The sequence below is a fragment of the Barbus barbus genome, assembly GCF_936440315.1.
Source record: "Barbus barbus genome assembly, chromosome: 2".
Lineage (NCBI taxonomy): Eukaryota > Metazoa > Chordata > Actinopteri > Cypriniformes > Cyprinidae > Barbus > Barbus barbus.
Window position 1 is genome coordinate 9,677,193 of NC_136730.1, and position 18,945 is coordinate 9,696,137.

At 42.2% G+C, this 18,945-nt stretch overlaps 1 protein-coding gene across 1 annotated transcript in view; it reads right to left on the minus strand.

The window, feature by feature from the left end:
* The window catches only part of LOC306882475 (neuron navigator 2-like), a 204,246-nt gene that overhangs the window by 47,421 nt on the left and 137,880 nt on the right, over positions 1–18,945 (minus strand). The window contains exons 6-12 of the mRNA XM_079437118.1: positions 17,517–17,730; positions 17,213–17,266; positions 15,083–15,216; positions 4,066–5,197; positions 2,533–2,645; positions 1,910–2,018; positions 776–1,159 (exon numbers count right to left, since the gene is read on the minus strand). Of these exons, the coding sequence (XP_079293244.1) occupies positions 776–1,159; positions 1,910–2,018; positions 2,533–2,645; positions 4,066–5,197; positions 15,083–15,216; positions 17,213–17,266; positions 17,517–17,730 (2,140 nt within the window). The remainder of the gene's footprint in view (positions 1–775; positions 1,160–1,909; positions 2,019–2,532; positions 2,646–4,065; positions 5,198–15,082; positions 15,217–17,212; positions 17,267–17,516; positions 17,731–18,945) is intronic.

The following is an 18,945-nucleotide window of genomic DNA, read 5'->3' on the forward strand; positions in this document are numbered from 1 at the left end:
CTATATTTAATAAGGTAAGCACAAAAACTGTCCTTACAAAGTTATTATACCTTTTTTTTTTTTAAAAAAGCCACTCAATTCCAAGAGGCAAATATTGTCCCAAATTGGAAAAGTAAATTTCTGACCCTAGTCATGCACTGATTTAGAATATCAATATGAAAATGCATTGGACCTAAGAAAACAACATGCAAATTCACATTTAGAGAGCCATATCACCCTCTAGTGGCTGCAATAAAACCACACTACAAATATCCACTTAGGAGAGTTTCACAGAAAGCATGATCCATTTGATACGTTTTATGCCATATGGTAATGTACACATTTATGAACATGACAACGCTCATTACGGTAAACTGACCTGATCTTTAATAAAGATATTACACCAAATCTGATTCCTTTAGGCACTTTACAAATTACAATTTTAAAAATCTGTGAATAATAATCAAGGACCAACAAAGAATTACCACTTGTGTAAATTACGCTGTGTACCTTTAAATTGTCTTTTAATTTTCCTTTCATCTCCACTTAAAGTGGGTCCCAATGAAGTCCATTATATGGAGAAATGTTTTCATCAAAAACCTTAATTTCTTTTCGACTGAAGAAAGAAAGAAATGGACATCTTGGATGACATGGGGGTGAGTAAATTATCAGCAAAAGTTTTTTTTAAAAGTGAACTAATCCTTTAACTACCTACTGAAAACGCCCATCATTATCAGCTATTGGAAAACCCCATTAGTCATCCGTCTTAACCAATGCCAATCATCTTCACACTTACCCGCTGGTCAACTCATCAGAGCGGGCGTTCTTAGCCAGCACGTCTCCATCACTCATGTAGCCGCTCATTTCCAGCCCCACACCTGCCAACTCCAGGTCCTCCACCCTGTCTCCCAGCTCCAGGCCACAGAGGGCACTGCCACGCGCTGCCAGCTGCTTCCGTAGAGGAGCCTGGTACAGATACCGGCCCTGGCCGGACGCCACACCTCCGCTGCGGGACTGATACCCGTTACCAACCGAAGGAGCATCTCCTGCTTGTAGACGGGGGCTGGACTGGCCCATGCGACTGGCCCAGGACAGGGGCGCAGGGCGAGATGCCATGCTGAGGATGCTGCGACTGCTCATTTCAGTAGTAACGCTACCATCAAAAGTGGTCTCCAGTGTGCTGAGAGAGAAAGAACATTGAAAATTCAAGTCAATATAAAATCAAATTCATATGACCTTTTTAAAAGCTAAAATGTACCATGGTATCAATAGTTATACCATGGTACATGTGGCTTGTATCAAGTTTTACCAACATTTGTAGGCTCTTGTAGTATAGTTAAATCCAGGAAACCAGTTACCATGATATTTTTCACCAAAACAGTATTCAATTACAATATTTACTTAACTTATAATATGAGGAAAGGTTTTATGCATAGTATTGAGGAATTGTACCCAATATCCTGACACCTCAGGAAACAAAAATGCCTTGCTGCTCTCATTTTGCCCTAAAATGGACTTTTTAAGCAGTTCACAATTACAGCATGATGCCATCATAGCAATGCAGTCTGGGTCAAATCAGATGAATAATCAAAAAAGAGGAACAAAGGAGTTTTTAAGAATAGATATGGAAAGAGCTTGGTGGAGCTGGTGGACAGACTCTATTCAATTAGTCATTTACAGTTAAAAGAGTCAAGCTGAGGAAGGAATGGCTACTTGTTACTGTCTCAAAAGATAAAATACTGTGAGAAAAAAAAGTGGGCTTTTATGGCAGCCTGTGTCTTTGCCAGTTGAATTGGGGAATAATATGCTTTTCCCTCACTGTTAAAGCTTCACGGTTCACCAAAGAACCGTCTTCTTATCTTAGCTGCTTTCTCTCTGAAAGTTCTCCTGCTACATTAGACTGTGAAAAGTAAGAAATAGATGCATCTACCTGTGTGTGATTTGCGTCCCCCGCAAACTTGACATGGTCTCTTCTAAATTCTGCCGTAGGTCAGCAATATTTTTGACAGTCCTCAGACGTCTGGCCTCTGGATCTTCACCTGAAAATAGGGCATTCATTTTCACTTTTTAATATCATATATCAGTATTTAAACACTGTTCAACAGTTTGGGTAAGATTTATTTTTCAAATAAATGCTCTTCTTTTGAATTTTCTACTCCTCAAACAATGCTAAGTATTGTTTTCAACACTGACTGCCAACAATAAAGGTTTCTTGAGCAACAAATCGGTGAATTAAAATGATTTCTGAAGCATCATGTGACAATAAAGACTGGATTAATGGCTGCTGAAATTCAGCTTTGCCATCACATGAATAAAATTATTCTATACTCAACTAGGCTGCATTTATTTGATCAGAAACACAGTAAAAATTTAGTGTAAAATTGCTTGCTTGATTTAAACTTCAGAACACCATCATAAATATCAAGTCTTCTTAAAAAAAAATTTATATTTTGTCTAAATGGTGCATTGATTATTATAATTACCAACAGGAAAAGGTCTTAGACTATCAGATTAATGTTGTACTCTTCATCAGATATGAAATGAACAGGTTACCTGACAGGTCCTCGGTAGAAGACTGGTTGATCTTACTGAAGCTACTGGAGTCACTACTACAACATCCAGAGCTTGGGATTGTGCCAGTGTTTCCATCTGCCTCATTCTGAGACCTAAAATCACAGGGGTTAAAATTAAAAAAAGATGTCATTAATGTAGATGCATACACATTTTCTGTGACATTCTAGTCAGCAGAAGTCATGGCCTGACTAAAGGAATCCTTTATGGAAAACAAACACAGGGCAACGCATCTGTTTCAGAGAAAATAACAGTCAAACGCTTCACAGCTGAGCCTGACGGGGAGTCATGCACACGTGAGCACGCATGCACACTTACTACAGCCATTCACAGTGAGTTTTACAGTGGCAGTCTCATAAACTAAATACAAATTAGTATCATTCTGCTTCTGTTTTGGCATGAATCCATTTTATTTATCTGTCTATCTGATATGTACTACATGCATAACATGCATGCATTAAGATTTCACAAGATTTTTTATTTTTCAGTACAAAACAATATCATCTTGTGTTATGTTGTTAGTATGTTCTTTAGCATGTTTTTAGAATGATGGTACAGTATGTGATTATGTGAGAGATTTGCAAATTGCTATGTGGTTGCTGTTTTTTTGTGGTGCTTTCTAGCAGTCTTATTTTAGTATTATTTATATTCTATTTTAAATCTTCAGTATTCATTCAAATTTTTGTTTTGTTTTAGCAATTTGTCACTTTATTAGCTTTTTTAAACATTTTTATTTCAGTTTTAATTCTAGCAATTTTAGTAGTTCAAATTAAACTTATTTTAGTTAGTTGCTAAGGTAACATTTCTAACTTTCTTTTTTCTTCCTTTGTTTGGACTGCATTTGTGAGAAAAGAAAAGTGAAGCTATGGCTTTTTTTGGAGTATCAATTTTAGTTAACAGCAAAATACAGATTAAATCTCATTTTAACAAACCTATTTCAAACCATATTCATATCCGTATCACAGGATTTGAATTAAAAATCACTTTGAAAAATCAGAAATGTGTTTGAATAGTCCAGTGGTAGTTTATTATTACTCATATACTGTTTTGAATTAGTGTTTATTTTTATGTTTTTAATGTGAGTTTATTGCCATTAGTTTTATTTCTATTTTTATATATGTTATATTTCTATTTAGATTGAATTTGCTTTATTTCAGTTTTATTTTAGTAACTTAGCACTTCTGCTTATTTTATTTCAGTTTGTTGCCAAAGCAACATATCTCATTTTACAAGTTTAAGTTTTTCCGACTAATATTTATATTTAGTATTATTTTTATAGCTTTTTTATTGCTTAGATTTTTTATAGCTTTGTTTCAATTAACAAAAACTATTTTTAATTGTTCAGTTTCAGTTAACAGGGGGAAAAAAAAAAAAAGGTTACTTTGTTACTTACTGGTCCAAGTCAAAAGACCCCCCTATGATCTCTAGATCTGGCTCGAGTTTCTCCTTTGATCTAAATCTGTATTTTGGCCTGTTTTAAAATCCTCCAGCTGAAAATCCCAGAATGAGTCTCACCTGTACATGAAGGGTGCTACGGTGGCTGTGTTCGGGTGGTTGTACTGCTGCTGTGGCTGAGGCAGCTGCACACTGACTGTGTTGCAGGCCGTGGATTGCGTTCCGTTGGCCACCAGGGCGGCGCTATGGTGTCCTTTCCCCTCAGTGGAAGCCAGGCTGGACGAGGACGAGGAATGCCGGCTGTCCCTATGAAGTCCCAGACCCCCTCCGAGACGCATACTGCGGGGCCTCTCATTGTCTTTACCGCCGAGGGGCAACACTGAACTTTTTACTGCTCCATTTCCAATGTTTTTACTTCCTGGTTTTGGAATTCCGCTTTGCACAGGGGCAGGGCTATCTTTCTTGGTACCGCCCACTTTGCCACCTTTGGGTATGAAGCTGGCGATCTTGGAGGCTTTCCTGGGCTCTGCCTCGGATGGAGCAACTCTGCTTGAGGGATCAACTTCCTCCTTAACTTCCTCTTTGATCTCTACCTTTTCTGAGGATGGGACACGCCTTGACCCCTCTTTCCCATTTTTGTCTTTTTCTTTAGCTCGTTCTTTTTCCTTTTCTTTATCTACAGTTTTATTTGAGGCTTTTTTCGCCGTGAGCGCCCGGCTAAATGTCCGTTGCGCAATGCCCTTTAGTGCAATCTTTGGGCTGCTGGTTGTCATCGTAACGGCACTCAACCCGTTTGTGGGTCTGACATTACCATCCACTTCCTCAATGGGTTCTGTATTGGAACCAGCCTCGACTCTTTCTAAAACCAAACTGGCATCTTTTCCTCCTGTCGGTGTAACGGCACCCTCTGCTTGCGTGGATGACTTGGAGCCTCCTTTGCTGTTAAAAAGTTTGAGTTTCTCCAGCATGGACTTCTGAGGCACAGCTTTCGGTGGCGGCTCTGCAGGCACGGGCTGCTTGGCTTGGAGATCTGGTTTGATGGAAAGCACCGTGGAGGTAGCGGTGGAGGTAGCAGTGTGCTTGGTGCTCTGAGATTTGCTTCTCCAGGGTTTGCTACTCGAGTTGGGCTGGGGGATGGCTGATGATGAAGATAAAGATGCCACAGTGCTGGTACTAACAGAGGTACAGGCGGACGCCAGGGATGACAGAGTGTGCTCAGTCACGCCTTGTGAGGAGACACTCTCTGATGATTCTGGAGAGGAAACGACATGAGGGGTGACGGTGAAACACAGGAAAATAAGAGAGACAAGATAAAACAGTCATGGAGAAAGTTGGACTGCATATGTGAGAGAAAGAGTGAACAAAATAGCAGATCATTCAGTACAGGAATATAAAATTGAATTAAAATCAGATTTTGTATCCTCTTAAAATCAGAAATGTGTTTCAGTTTGAAAGGTCAAATGTTATTTTAGTTTATATAATATTCCTGGTCAAGATGAGCAGTAAAATAAAGAAATATATATATATATATACATGAATACATGAAACCCCCAGAGCAAATGAACACAAAATTAAGTTACATTTACATCTATGCATTTTTGCAGACAGACCGCATCGATATATGTCTGAAATCCAATCAAAACAGTCTGATCAGATGTCATGTGGTTTTTCATAATTATGGAACACATATCATCATATATGAGAAAGTCTCTTGGTACTGCGCTGACACATACATCAGTACTATAGCAACAGATACAACAACAACACTGATGAACAGTCAGCCCTAAAGATCACATCTCAAAACCAAACAGATGTTGTGGAAAAAGAACCTGGGAACCAGGGAAATAAAGCCAAAATTAAAACAAATTTAATCAAAGGCTACGGAAAACGGGAGAAAAGTTTTGAACGTTTATCCGGAGATGAATATTGAAACTGTTCTCCCTGGCCATAAAAGGCTAGTTACTCCTGAGCTAATGTTATTCTAATAGTGAGCAGCACACAGCCGACTGAGATCCATTCTAAACTGTTTACACTAACACAACGAGTAAGACTTTAATGCCCATTCAAACACTGGAGGCCAAATTTAGCTATTGTGCTCTGCGTGACATACACAATGAAAACTTCCCTTAAATAATTGACATGAAATATAAATCATACCAAAACAGAAATGTTAAATAATGCATGAAAATCTATAATTAGCCAGTGTTAACTGATGAAATAAACATATGCATTTTAGCACAACAGAGTTATAAAAAGTCTTTGAAAACAAACAGTAAAATTAGCCAAACCTTGCAGAATGACATGTATCGCTCATATGAAATAGACTAAAAGTGTAAATTATAATCATCGAAAATGTTCCTCTTCACTGTAGTAAAAAAAAATCTGTTTATAAAAAGCAAACAAAAACATAAAAATTAAAGTGAAATCAGAATGTTATCCGTCTCTCGTTCACCTGGCAGGTCCATTTGTTAAAATGAGCTGGTTCCAGCGTCAGTCCAGCCTGTAGAGTCTCAGTAGTCGAGGAGCTACACTGCAAATAAAACACTAACTGCAAACACTGGCGAGTTCTTGCACAGAAACCCCGCTGTCCCTCTGTCCAGCCCCCTCCCTCTGAGCCTCTAGATCACGCTCAACACACTCGCTCTGTCAGCTGGCCGGTGGTCCAGACCCAGAAAAAAAAGACCTGAAGTGGCCAAAAACTGTAAACAAAAATCTAAAACATCTGAGCATATACTAATGCTGCATATTACAAATGAGATCAAAAACTAAAGGTTTATCCCACTGAGTGCCTAGTCGGAGTGCTGGATGTTTCTCACAGCTACATTATGCACTGATATAATATTACATAATATTAGCTACAAACTTCTGGTAAGCACTTGTTAAGACTGCATGTAAAGGTTTTGACTAAAAATCAACTGATTACATTCAAATGTTTTATTATTTTTCAGGTTCAGCGTTTATCTGTATTTTATTAAACGTTCTGACATGGGGGGAAAACACTGTTCTCATCTCATTCAGTTTGGCATTTAATGAGCGGCACAGAAACAAAGCAGCAATTAGGAAGTGATTAAGGTCCAATTAGCCATGCCAGCCAGAGAGAAGTGGGTCAGACCACTAATGACTTCCAATAGGTAGAGAGAGGAAATAGAGGGGCTGAGAAGGGTATAGGTCGGAAAAAGACCTTTGTTGAGAAAAAGAGAAAAAGTGAGCAGTTGCTGTCCAGAAACAGACCATATGACAATGAACTGCAAAACTTTGGGCAGAAATAATCTCGCTGTCGCCCTCATGTCATTAGGAAATGCTAGAGCAACTTTCTGCCCTCAGGGTTTGTGGCCCCTCTCAGTTCCGCTTAACGTACATATTTAAGTGATTATTTCTCCACGGCAGAATAACAGCTATCATTAGTCTCAGATGACCACGACCACCCCACGAGATCCCACCAATAAACACATCATGCCTGTTTCATATGGCACCTTGTCAGTTTTTTTCCCTCTGTTATTAAATACAGTCATCACGTGATTGTAAGAAAATTCCAATTGTTATTGGTCATATTTTTATCTTGTATTCATAATGTAAACATGCCTGATTAGCCTAGCATTTCAAGAAGCCAATATTATAATATACACATATACAGCAATTGCTGTAAATAAAGGCTTAAAAACCACATGGACCATACGGTAATTCTTCACCCAAAAATTTAAATTTTACTCATTTTACTCACTATCACGTTGTTCCAAACCTGTATCATCTTCTTTATTCTTCTTTCTTCATATCCAGTTCCATTGTAATTTTTTGGCCATACAATAGAAGAACCAGTGGGAACTAAAAATACCTTTTTTTCCCTCTCCATGTCCCACAGATGAATGAAAGTCATACAGGTTTGGATCAACATAAGAGTGAGTAAATGATGTTAATTTTTTTTGGATAGACTATCCCTTTAATAGAAAAATGACGTAATGTATAAAAAGTTCCTCTTCAGGAACTCGAGCTGCGTCCGAAGACGCTTTGCATCCGGGAACGCCTTCAGCGTAACTGGCTCTGAATACAAGTGAAATCTGTCCAATGGATTGGCGAGACGTAGCGGGCGAGTTGACGTAATGAGCAGCTGGTACAAAAGCACGTGCGGTGAAACCGGCGTCAGCTTTCTGTCATTCAGCTAGCGCTCTGTGTCTCTGTGAGTCATATTTGCACCCTCAGACGAGGGTGCTTTCGTCAGCGTTCCCCGGGGCGCTGGCCCCGCTTCTGCCGAGGCGGGGCGGCGGTGACGCTTGTGGGGTTCGCAGCACGATCTGATGGAGGGATTGGAGACGAACGAGTCTGTATCTCCGTCCTCACCCGTCAGATCCGATGACCGCTCCCCGAGATCGGAAGCCCGCCGTGCGGATTCTTCCCCTCGGGCAGCAGCCTCTGCGTTTCTCTTGTCTTCCTCAGGCCTTGACACGGGAAACGTCGAAAACTTTGCGCCCTCTCTTTTGCCCCAATATGAGGAGCTTGTGGAGGTGGTCACTCGTGCCGTGGCCAAGTTGAATCTCGACTGGCCGGCCGAGTGTCATGTCGAACCGCAGAGAGGAAAGTTGGACAAGCGCTTTCTGCGGTTTAAGACTCCATCTCAACATCGGAGCCTGCCTTTTTTTCCCCGACCTCCACACTGAGGTGTCGAGGTCGTGTGGAAAACCTTTCTCTGCCCGCCTCTTCGTCCCCTCATCGGATTACTACGATAATGTGATGGGAACGAGTGAGCGCGATTACAGAGCGATGCGAGTTATCTGTCCCCCGATGCGGCATCGTCTCTGAAGGCTCCGACCCTGCCTACCAAGCTGCTGCGCACTTCGTCGACGCTTGTGGGTAAGGGGTACCTTACCCACAGCAGGTCAGGCTGGCTCGTGTTGCAGGCATACCAGGCTGACCTGCTCAAGGAGTTAGATGAGGGCGAGGGATTTAGATCGGAGGTTATTACCGAACTCCACTCTGCGCCACCAAGGAGACTATGGCAGCTCTGGTGGCGGCGGAGAGGCATATCTGGTTGACCCTGTCGGACATCAAGGACCGCGACAGAGTCTTCCTTCTGGGCGCCCCGCTGTCGCCTTCTGGCCTTTTCGGTGATGCTGTTGACTCCGTCGTCGACAGGCACGAGGAGGCCAGGAGGCAGGCGGCAGCGTTCCAGCGGTTTCTCCCTTGCTGCTCTCTAGCTCAGGGGGCTGCTGGGCAAGAGCAGCCCCTCCCGCGTACTGACTCCTTATATAGGGAGGCTCAGAAAGAGAGTGTTACCGCCCGAAAACCCCCACGTAAGAATCGGGGCTTGGGCGTAAGAAGGGCTCTCGGTCGAGGACCTCGCAGCTTAAGCCGGATCTGCGGACCATTCTTCAGACGAAGAGGTATTTGGCCAAGAAGCCCTGAGGCTGGTGGCCCAGGGCTTATGAGAGTAGCCCCCGCTGGGGAAGAGCGGCGATCACCGCAGCACACAGTGCCCGTCTCGCCCCAGTGCCCTCAGGAGGTTGATCTGCTAAGCCTGCCACGAACAGTGTTCCAGGGCGCAGCAATCTCCAGCGAGCACATGTCTCAGTTTCTTCCGCCCGGTAGCGTAGCGGAGCTGAGACGCTCGCTTCGGGTGTCTCTGGAGCAGCTCTAGAACTAGCTGCTCCGATTACACCAGAGGCCAGTCTCGAGAGGTTCCCTTAGTAGACTATTTTGCAGTGTGGAAACTACTGCCGAATGTGTCACAGTGGGTCCTGCGTACTGTAGAGAGAGGCTACAGAATCCAGTTCGGTTCTCTTCCGCCTCGATTCAATGGGGTGAATTCCAATCTAGTGGGCCCCGAGCAGGCTCTGGTAATGGAACGAGAAGTAGATACTCTCTTAGGGAAGGAGGCCATCAAGGTGGTTCCTCCTCATGAAAGAGAGTTCTACAGCCGGTAAATAGTTCTAAAGAAGGATGGAGGTTTGAGTCCCATTTTAGATCTGCGTCAATTGAACCGTTCAGTCAGCAGACTGAAGTTCAAGATGCTTACACTCAAACAGGTCGTATCTCAAATCAGGTCCGAGGACTGGTTTGTCGCGATCGATCTAAAAGACGCATACTTCCATGACTCCATCCTTCCCACTCACAGGAAGTTCCTGAGGTTTGCTTTTGGGGGCAAAGCTTACCAGTATCGGGTTCTTCCCTTTGGCCTAGCACTCTCACCCCGCACTTTTACGAAGTGTGTGGGCGCCGCGTTAGCTCCGTTGTGGCTACGAGGCATCCGCATACTCAAATACATTGACTATTGGTTGATTCTCGCTCAATCAGAGCGGATGGTGGGCTCAACATCGAGATGTTGTTCTCACTCACACGAAAGTGTTGGGGTTAAGACTGAACGCCAAGAAGAGTGTGCTTTCTCCATCACAGAGAACCACTTATCTTGGTGTGGCGTGGGATTCAACCACGATGCAGGCACGCATGTCCCCTGCTCGGATCGAGTCGATCCTCACAGAAGTCAGGAGAGTGAAAGAAGGCCAGTCACTCACTGTCAAGCAGTTTCAGAGACTGCTGGGTCTGATGGCAGCTGCGTCCAACATGACACCTCTTGGCCTGCTGTACATGAGACCCTTACAGTGGTGGCTCAAGTCCAAGGGGTTCTCCACGAGGGGAAACCCGCTTCGCATGATCAAGGTCACGCAGCGGTGCCTACGTGCCTTAGACATGTGGAGACAACCTTGGTTCTTGTCTCAGGGCCCGGTGCTGGGAGCTCCTTGTCGCCGCGTAACACTAGCGACAGATACGTCCCTCACCGGTTGGGGAGCGGTCATGAGTGGCCACCCTGCCCGCGGTCTGTGGAGTCGTTATCATCTCGCTTGGCAAATCAACCGGCTAGAGATGCTGGCCGTGTTTCAAGCTCTGAAACACTTTCTCCCAGACCTAAGAGAGCACCATGTGTTGGTGCGCACCGACAACACAGCGATGGTCTCATATCAAACACCAAGGAGGTCTGCCGTCGCGCCCCTAAACAGGCTGGCGCACAAGATCCTTGTGTGGTCCCAGGGCAAACTCCTCTCACTGAGAGCAATCTACATCCCTGGGCATCTCAATGTGGGAGCAGACAACCTGTCGAGACAGGGGCAGCGGCCAGGGGAATGGATGCTTCACACTGAGGTGGTGAAGCAGATCTGGAGAGTGTTTGGCCAGGCACAGGTGGAGCTCTTCGCTACTCAGGAGACAGCGCAATGTCCCCTCTGGTACTCTCTAGTTCATCCAGCTCCACTGGGGCTGGATGCCATGGTGCAGACGTGGCCGAGGCTTTATCTGTATGCCTTTCCCCCGATTGCTCTGCTCCCCGGAGTTCTGGAGAGAGTGCGCCGGGACGGGGTCCGGCTGCTGCTAGTTGCCCCGTTCTGGCCGGGCCGAGTATGTTTCTCGGACCTGATTTCTCTCCTCGACGGCTCTCCATGGGAGATTCCCGTCAGGAGAGATCTCCTCTCACAGGCAGGAGGCACACTTGTGCACCCCCGCCTGGAGTTATGGAAGCTGTGGGTGTGGACCCTGAGGGGGCACAGCTCATAGCTTCCGGTCTCTCAACCGAGGTTGTTGAGACCATCCTCCAGTCCAGAGCTCCCTCAACGAGGAAACTGTACACCCTGAAGTGGAGACTCTTCAATTCATGGTGAGGAGATCGCCAGCTCGACCCAGTTAACTGCCCGGTTGGTACAGTGCTGGAGTTCCTGCAGGCTCGACTGTCAGCAGGGTTAACCCACTCCACCTTGAAGGTTTATGTGGCGGTGATTTCGGCCTACCATGCCTCTCTTGGTGGACAGTCGGTGGATAGACACCCCCTAGTTACACGTTTCCTCCATGGTGCACTGAGGCTAAGGCCCCCAGTACGGTCCCGGATTCCTCATTGGGACCTGGCTGTGGTATTGGATGCTCTCTGTAGGCCTCCCTTCGAGCCTATTGAGGAGATCTCTGATCGCCATCTCACCCTGAAGACTGTGTTTCTTCTGGCGACTTCTTCTCTGAAGAGAGTTGGGGATCTGCAGGCCCTGTCAGTGGTCTCTACTCACTTGGACTTTATGCCCGGCATGGCCAAAGCCTTTTTGTACCCTCGTGCAGGATACATCCCCAAAGTTCCTTCAGTCACGCCACAGCCTGTCGTACTGCAGGCCTTCAGTCCTCCTCCCTTTCGGGAGCCTGACCAGCAAAGGCTTAACTGTATGTGTCCAGTGTGAGCACTGGACGCATACGTCCACAGAGCTGCCCTGTGGAGGAGGGCGGACCAACTGCTGATTTGCTTTGGTCCCCCTAAGAGAGGTCTTCCTGCTTCCAAGCAGACCCTCAGTCGGTGGATTGTGGATGCCATCAACATTGCCTTACGAGTCCTCTGACCTCCCCTCGCCGATGGGAGTCAGGGCTCATTCTACTAGGAGTGTGACGGGTTCCTCGCGGGTGTCCCAATACAGGACATCTGCAACACTGCAGGATGGTCTACGCCCCTGACTTTGTCAGGTTCTAAGGCTTGGACATGCGGGCCACTCCAGGCTCTTCCGTCCTCTCGCCCTAAATGTGCTCTGCAGTGATACACACTAGGCAGGGACTTGGAAGTCTGGCAGCGTGGATATCTCGTTCCCCAAAGCGTCTTCGGACGCAGCTCGAGTTCCTAAAGAGGAACGTCTTAGGTTACGTATGTAACCCCAGTTCCGCGAGAGAACGAGACGCTACGTCTCGATGCCACACTTCCGGCATCCCTGCTAGCGCTTGCTTTATTCCAGAGTCTGACGCCGGTTTCACCGCACGTGCTTTTGTACCAGCTGGTCATTACGTCACCTTGCCCGTGACGTCTCGCCCATCCATTGGACAGATTTCACTTGTATTCAGAGCCGGTTACGCTGAAGGCATTCCCCAAAGTGTCTTCGGACGCAGCATCTCGTTCCCTCGAGGAACTGGGGTTACATATGTAACCTAAGACGTTTTCTCTCAATGAAATGAAATAGAAATAAAATAAAATAAATGCTGCTTTAAAATAAAACAAATTCAAACTGCATAAAATTGCATAAAATTACAACTATACAAATAATTTTTTACATCACTGAATTTAAATTTACTTATCTAATTGATTTCAAACTCTCAAAACATAGGTAATTTTTACTTGCCTGCTTTAAAATGCTGAAACTTTAAATCTTCTCTTGACTCATGTCATCTCAAATGAGGCTTTTATTCGTTTTAACAGCGACAAAATAATGGCACACACACACACAGAATAGTTGTGCTCCTTTGCTCTGTGATTCACATTCTCACTCTGCTTTGCATTAAGCAGGTCACACGCAAAATAACACAGCTAAATGCAGTATGGGAGAATCGGTCGGCTGACACCATTTACTAACTTTCACTGTCACAAGACCAAAACATCTGAACTCTTCAACTGCACACAAGTCTGATATTTAAGTCAGATTATTCAAGAAAATATTCATAAAAAGTGAGTTTGCAGTTTGCAAAGTCTACCATTAGAAGAACCTGCTTTGAATATTTCTTTCAAATGCTTCACTCATTTAGGAATTATGTACACAAACATACAGTGGAAAAATAGAAACAGGACAGATTGCCTAAAGCATGACACTGTGGAAACCTTCTTCTTTCTGTGTCGCCAAATTCACTGCCACCAAATTCTCAGGGCCAAAACACACTAATTGGAGCTCAATTAATGCAAAAACGTCCTACGCTTCGCTCACTCTGCTTTCAAAGCCAGTACCACACACACAAACACACACACGTACAGCACATTTGCAACATCTTTCAAACATCTCAGCTAGGGGTTATGTGACTGACTAGCTTCACTCAAGGTCATTATAAGCAGTTATCTCCAGCACTGCCTGCTACATTAACTACTCCAAACTCAGCACAGCTCCATCACACAGCACAGAAATGTGGTTGGCACGTTTTAACACAGTGACCGCTTAAAGTCAACATGAACTCAGAACTGACCCAGTTTATCTTATGGTGTGTAATTCATCAGCACACGTTATTCCAGAAAATTTTTAAAATGCAATACCTTCCTGTAGAAAGTCAGCTTTTGTTTTCCGTTGACTTCACATATGCCATGTGGGCTACTGGATAATGCTAACCAAATTTTACATCTAGACATTGTTCTTGTAAATGCACAAATGATAAATGGTATACAGCATAATTCAAACTAAAATTATCTAGAAATTTTTTATCACTTAATAATGAAGTATTAAAAATCCAGTATGCACTCTTGCACTTAACACTCTTAATTAACACACTGCACAAAACTATGCAAAATAGCGCAGCTAAATGCATTATGGGAGAATTGGTCGGCTGACAAGATTTTAGATTTTAAATGTTAGAGCACTTCATGCTTCCTTCTGCTGACAAGCTTTATGGAGATGCTGATTTCATTTTCCAGCAGGACTTGGCACCTGCCCACACTGCCAAAGGTACCAAAATCTCGTTCAGTGACCATGGTGTTACTGTGCTTGATTGGCCAGCAAACTCGCCTTACCTGATAGAGAATCTATGGGTTATTGTCAAGAGGAAGATGAGAGACACCAGACCCAACAATGCAGATGACCTGAAGACCGCTATCAAAGAAACCTGAGCTTCCATACCACCTCAGCAGTGCCACAAACTGATCACCTCCATGCCACGCTGAATTGAGGCAGTAATTAAAGCAAAAGGAGCTCCTACCAAGTATTGAGTGCATGTACAGTAAATGAACATACTTCACAGAAGGCCAACAATTCACTAAAAAATGTTTTTTTATTTGTCTATTTTGTTGAGATGAATTGGTGGGTTTTCTTCCAGCCCATCTGAAACTTTTTTTAATATTTTTTTAATATCTAATTTTTCTATAAACATTGCCAGGGGCTGTAGCTAGTCAGCATTTTTTGAATAAATAAAATACAGCAAATAGATTAATTTTGCCCAGGCATGATAAAATCACAGATAGTATATAAATGGAAGGACCCTGTAGAGACAAGCGTGTTCAAATCTGTCAGAGCGAAACATTGTGCTAGCTTTTACATTCACATGCTAGCTGCCACACAAAAGTTTTTTTTTAATGAAATCCTGCCCTGCTGTTTTCTGATGAGATTATGATTAATATTTTGATTCAGAGGTCACTTCACTTTACAGACTGTGATGTTGGCTTTACCTTTGGCCTGAGCTGCTGCAGGTTTGGCTTTATCGCTGAACACCTGACTGCGGCGATTCCCTGCTGAACTGATGGACCCTCGAGGAGAACTCTCACTGCCCGCAGTGGACATCCTTGAGGTGGGGCCAGGTAATCTGTGACAGCGAGAGAGCAAAAAATATTAACAACAACATTTGTACATTTTCTGAATAAAATGTGTGTGCTTCTTGCTGGTGCAGAACTCGTGCTTCGGTGTTGTTGGGGCTTGCCAGGGGATTGCGATGGGGTTGCTAATGCATTCTGAGTGGTTTAGATGGTTGCTTAATGCCAAAAGAGTTTTTTTATTTAAAAAAACTGAATGTTTGTGCCTTTCTCAGGGTCTCTTGCTTTAGAATCAGACTTATTAATTTCATTCCCAGTTAATGAAGCTGAAAAAAAACACATCTTCTCTCTCCAGCAGCAAAAACACTGGTGCGCTTTTTTTATTTACGTAAAGTGATGGAGGCTCTGTTCAATGCATCAGTAGTGAACCCCTCCAGCAAATAGTACATTGTGCTTCTGAGTAATGCAACAGTAAATAACCCTTAACAATGTATTTACTTCCACAAATTGGTGCATTTTAAGAAGAAACATATTTTCATCAAGCATTGTGTGCCTTTTTTAAGGTTTAGATAATTAGTTTAACACCACAGCTTTGTGCAGATGCTGCCCAGGGACAGAATTGAATAGAAGCAAAATATAACATTCAAAAAAGAATATTGACTTAAAAGAAACATATCAATAAAAAGCCAGTAAAACTCTCTATGATGAAGATTTGTGATTCTAATGTGGCATTTTTCCGTCAGTCCTTTAAGGCCTCATGATTGACAGACAAATAGACTAATCTCACCTAACAATCAAGTCTAGGTAAATGTCATGTAAAATACAGGAACATCTGTAGTGATCTATGCTAATCACATTGCTATCTATTGTATAGCCTTGACATTTAGTCATAAGTATATAGAAAAGGAATATTTTCCTCTCTTTTTTTCCTGCTCCCCTAAAATACATCTCCTACCCGTGGAAGGCTTATCTGCAATGATAACTATCCACCATTAGATGGCAACATTGTGTCACATGTTGCCAAAAACGAATGGTGGAATAGTAAAGATTGGGCTGATATTTAAACTGGGAATTTTAAATAAGGTGATTCAGAGTATTTTTAATACAGTTATCCCAAATGCATTACATGTTTGCATCTGAAATGCATCTATATGCATTTGCTGCACTTGGTGACTGATGGCACGAACACATCCTTCACTGAAACCAAAATTACAACCCTAACCTTTCAGTCACACACCACAATAAAAAATGTATTTACTCAAGCAGGGCATCACACAGAGCAGTTATTTTAAAGTTATCACAGCTCACTGAGCAGACATTTCCACTGGGACATGTTTTTGGGTAACATCACCTGACAGAGTCCACATATTCTGTCTGGTCGGATATATTCTAGGAAAAGATAGGTCATTTCTTCTTTATATTTAGAATAAATCTAGTTTATTTATCTATTTAATAGATGTCTCTATCTAACAATATATCTGTTAAATAGATATCTATTAAATATACACATGCATCATAAAGTTATTCATAATTTCTTATAAATTGCATTCAGTTATATACTTTCTTTAATAACTTTAACCACAGTTAATATACTTTGCATTGTAAAATACTTTAATATATACATTCAAATGCAAAAAAAACAAAAAAAGAAGACCTGCACATGCTTTAAATAGTGTAATGCACTATTGACAACATAAGAAGACACATGATAAAACACCTGAAATATGGTGTTGGCCATGTGTTTTAAGGCAGTATACTTTTTTATTTTAAGTTATGCCTGTTGTTACAGTTATTTATGATATTATAACATTAAAGTTAGGCATTATCAATGTAAGAATGAATATTTTATAGTGCATTATATATATATATAGGCAAATAATAATTTCGATCTATTTAATTACAATGATAATGTATTGAGTAGTAAGTTCGTGAGAAGAATTAGACCACAAAATCACATGCAGAGAATAAGTGAGGAAGAGGAGGGTGATGACGAGCAGGTTGACAGCAAAGGAAATACACGAGAGCACAGGATGGGAATGAGAGCGCTACCTAGAAGACTTTTTCTGACCAATGGAAAACTTGAGTTTACTCTGAGAGCCATCCCTAGATCGAAAGAAGAAGAGAAGAAAGAGAGATAAAGAGAGAGACCGACAAACACAGACAGTGATGACTAACACAACATCACACAATCACAACACTAAGAGAATGAAGACACATTTAGATAGACAGATTGCTTCAAATCAATCCACAAACAATCCATGTAACATATGCACATTAGATAGAATGATAGAACATTATAGATGGAACGCTAGATAGATAGATATAGAGAGATTGAGAGAGAGAGAGATGTTACCTGGACTGCATCTCTAGCTGTGTTTTGTGTGTGTGCGTCCCATGCGAGGTGGAGCTCAGCTGGGCCGGAGCGCTGCTCTGCTGGCTTAAGGGAGCATGTGAATGTGTGTGTTGCGTGTGTGTCTGTCTGCTCGATGTCTGCTGCTGCTGCTGCTTGTATCGAGACAGGCTAAAGAAAAGCCCCAAGATGGCTTTCAGATTTCCATTCCGGATCTCTGTGAGGAAGAGATGTTCAACAACAGATTGCTGTTTAGTATATAATTTGGCAGACACTTTTCTCTCAAAGTAATTAGTAGGGTGCTAATTACAAGCACAGTCCCTTGTACAGCATGATGGGGTTGAGCGTCTCACTCTTGCTTCTTGTGGGAATTGAACCTACAACCTTCCAGTTATCAGCCACTGTGCCGCTACCAGCTACAATAAAGCCATTTTATGTGTTTCATTAATATGCTTTTACACTAATGTCAATTTTTACGTTAAGCAGGTTGTAATTTTGAAAGGGTGTTAGCACCACATTTAAGCGGTTTAAAAGACCATTAATATTCCATACTATTATCGATTAAACTGCACTGGTACTATCAAATTAAACTTTGCCAATTTTGCAGCATCAGCACTCTTATTCAACTAAACTGAATCAAATTTGAAATGACTTCGATAACATGAATAATTAAGAACATTATTGCCATCTATAGAGCTGCTTATAGTTTAAATGAACTCATTTCATAATTGATAAACTTTACAACGCTGAGTTTTTGAACTGAAACAACACTGAACTAAATTGAGCTGAATAATGACAATTATCTTCTGTAGAGCTGCTTTACAGTTTGAATTTGCTTCATAATTCATGATTTTTTTAAATACTAACATTGTTATTTTTCCTGTTTATTAATATGAAGCTGCTTTGAAGCAATCTGTATTGTATAAAGCACTATACAAACAAATTTGTTTTAACTGGGTTATGAAGTACAGCTTTTTGCAGTAGCAACAAAGTTTGAAATGTGGTGTTTAAAAGTTTTTCTGCAACAAACGGCCAATGATAAACTAAACAAGTCATGCTTCAGCTTCATAAGTAACTTTTCTGCACTTTGTTTAGTTTCAGCATCTAAGGGAAATGTAAAAATCACAAAAAGTGAAAGAAAACACATTAAATGACAAAGAGGCACTCAAAAAAGCAAACAAATTGTGTGCTGTACTTGTCCAATCAAAGGTTTAACCTCATAAATATGCAAATAACCCAGAAACATAAATATTAACCCATGGTTTACAGATGTAAAATCTTGAAACTTGACTACCCAATAGTTAAACTACTAACCTAGGTTGAAGAATGAACAGTGTGAAACTTGTAACAAGATAACCCAGGTTAAAATAACCCTGGCTTAATCATTTAAAGTGTGAAAACCCAGATCAAAGATCAAAATTGAAATAAAATC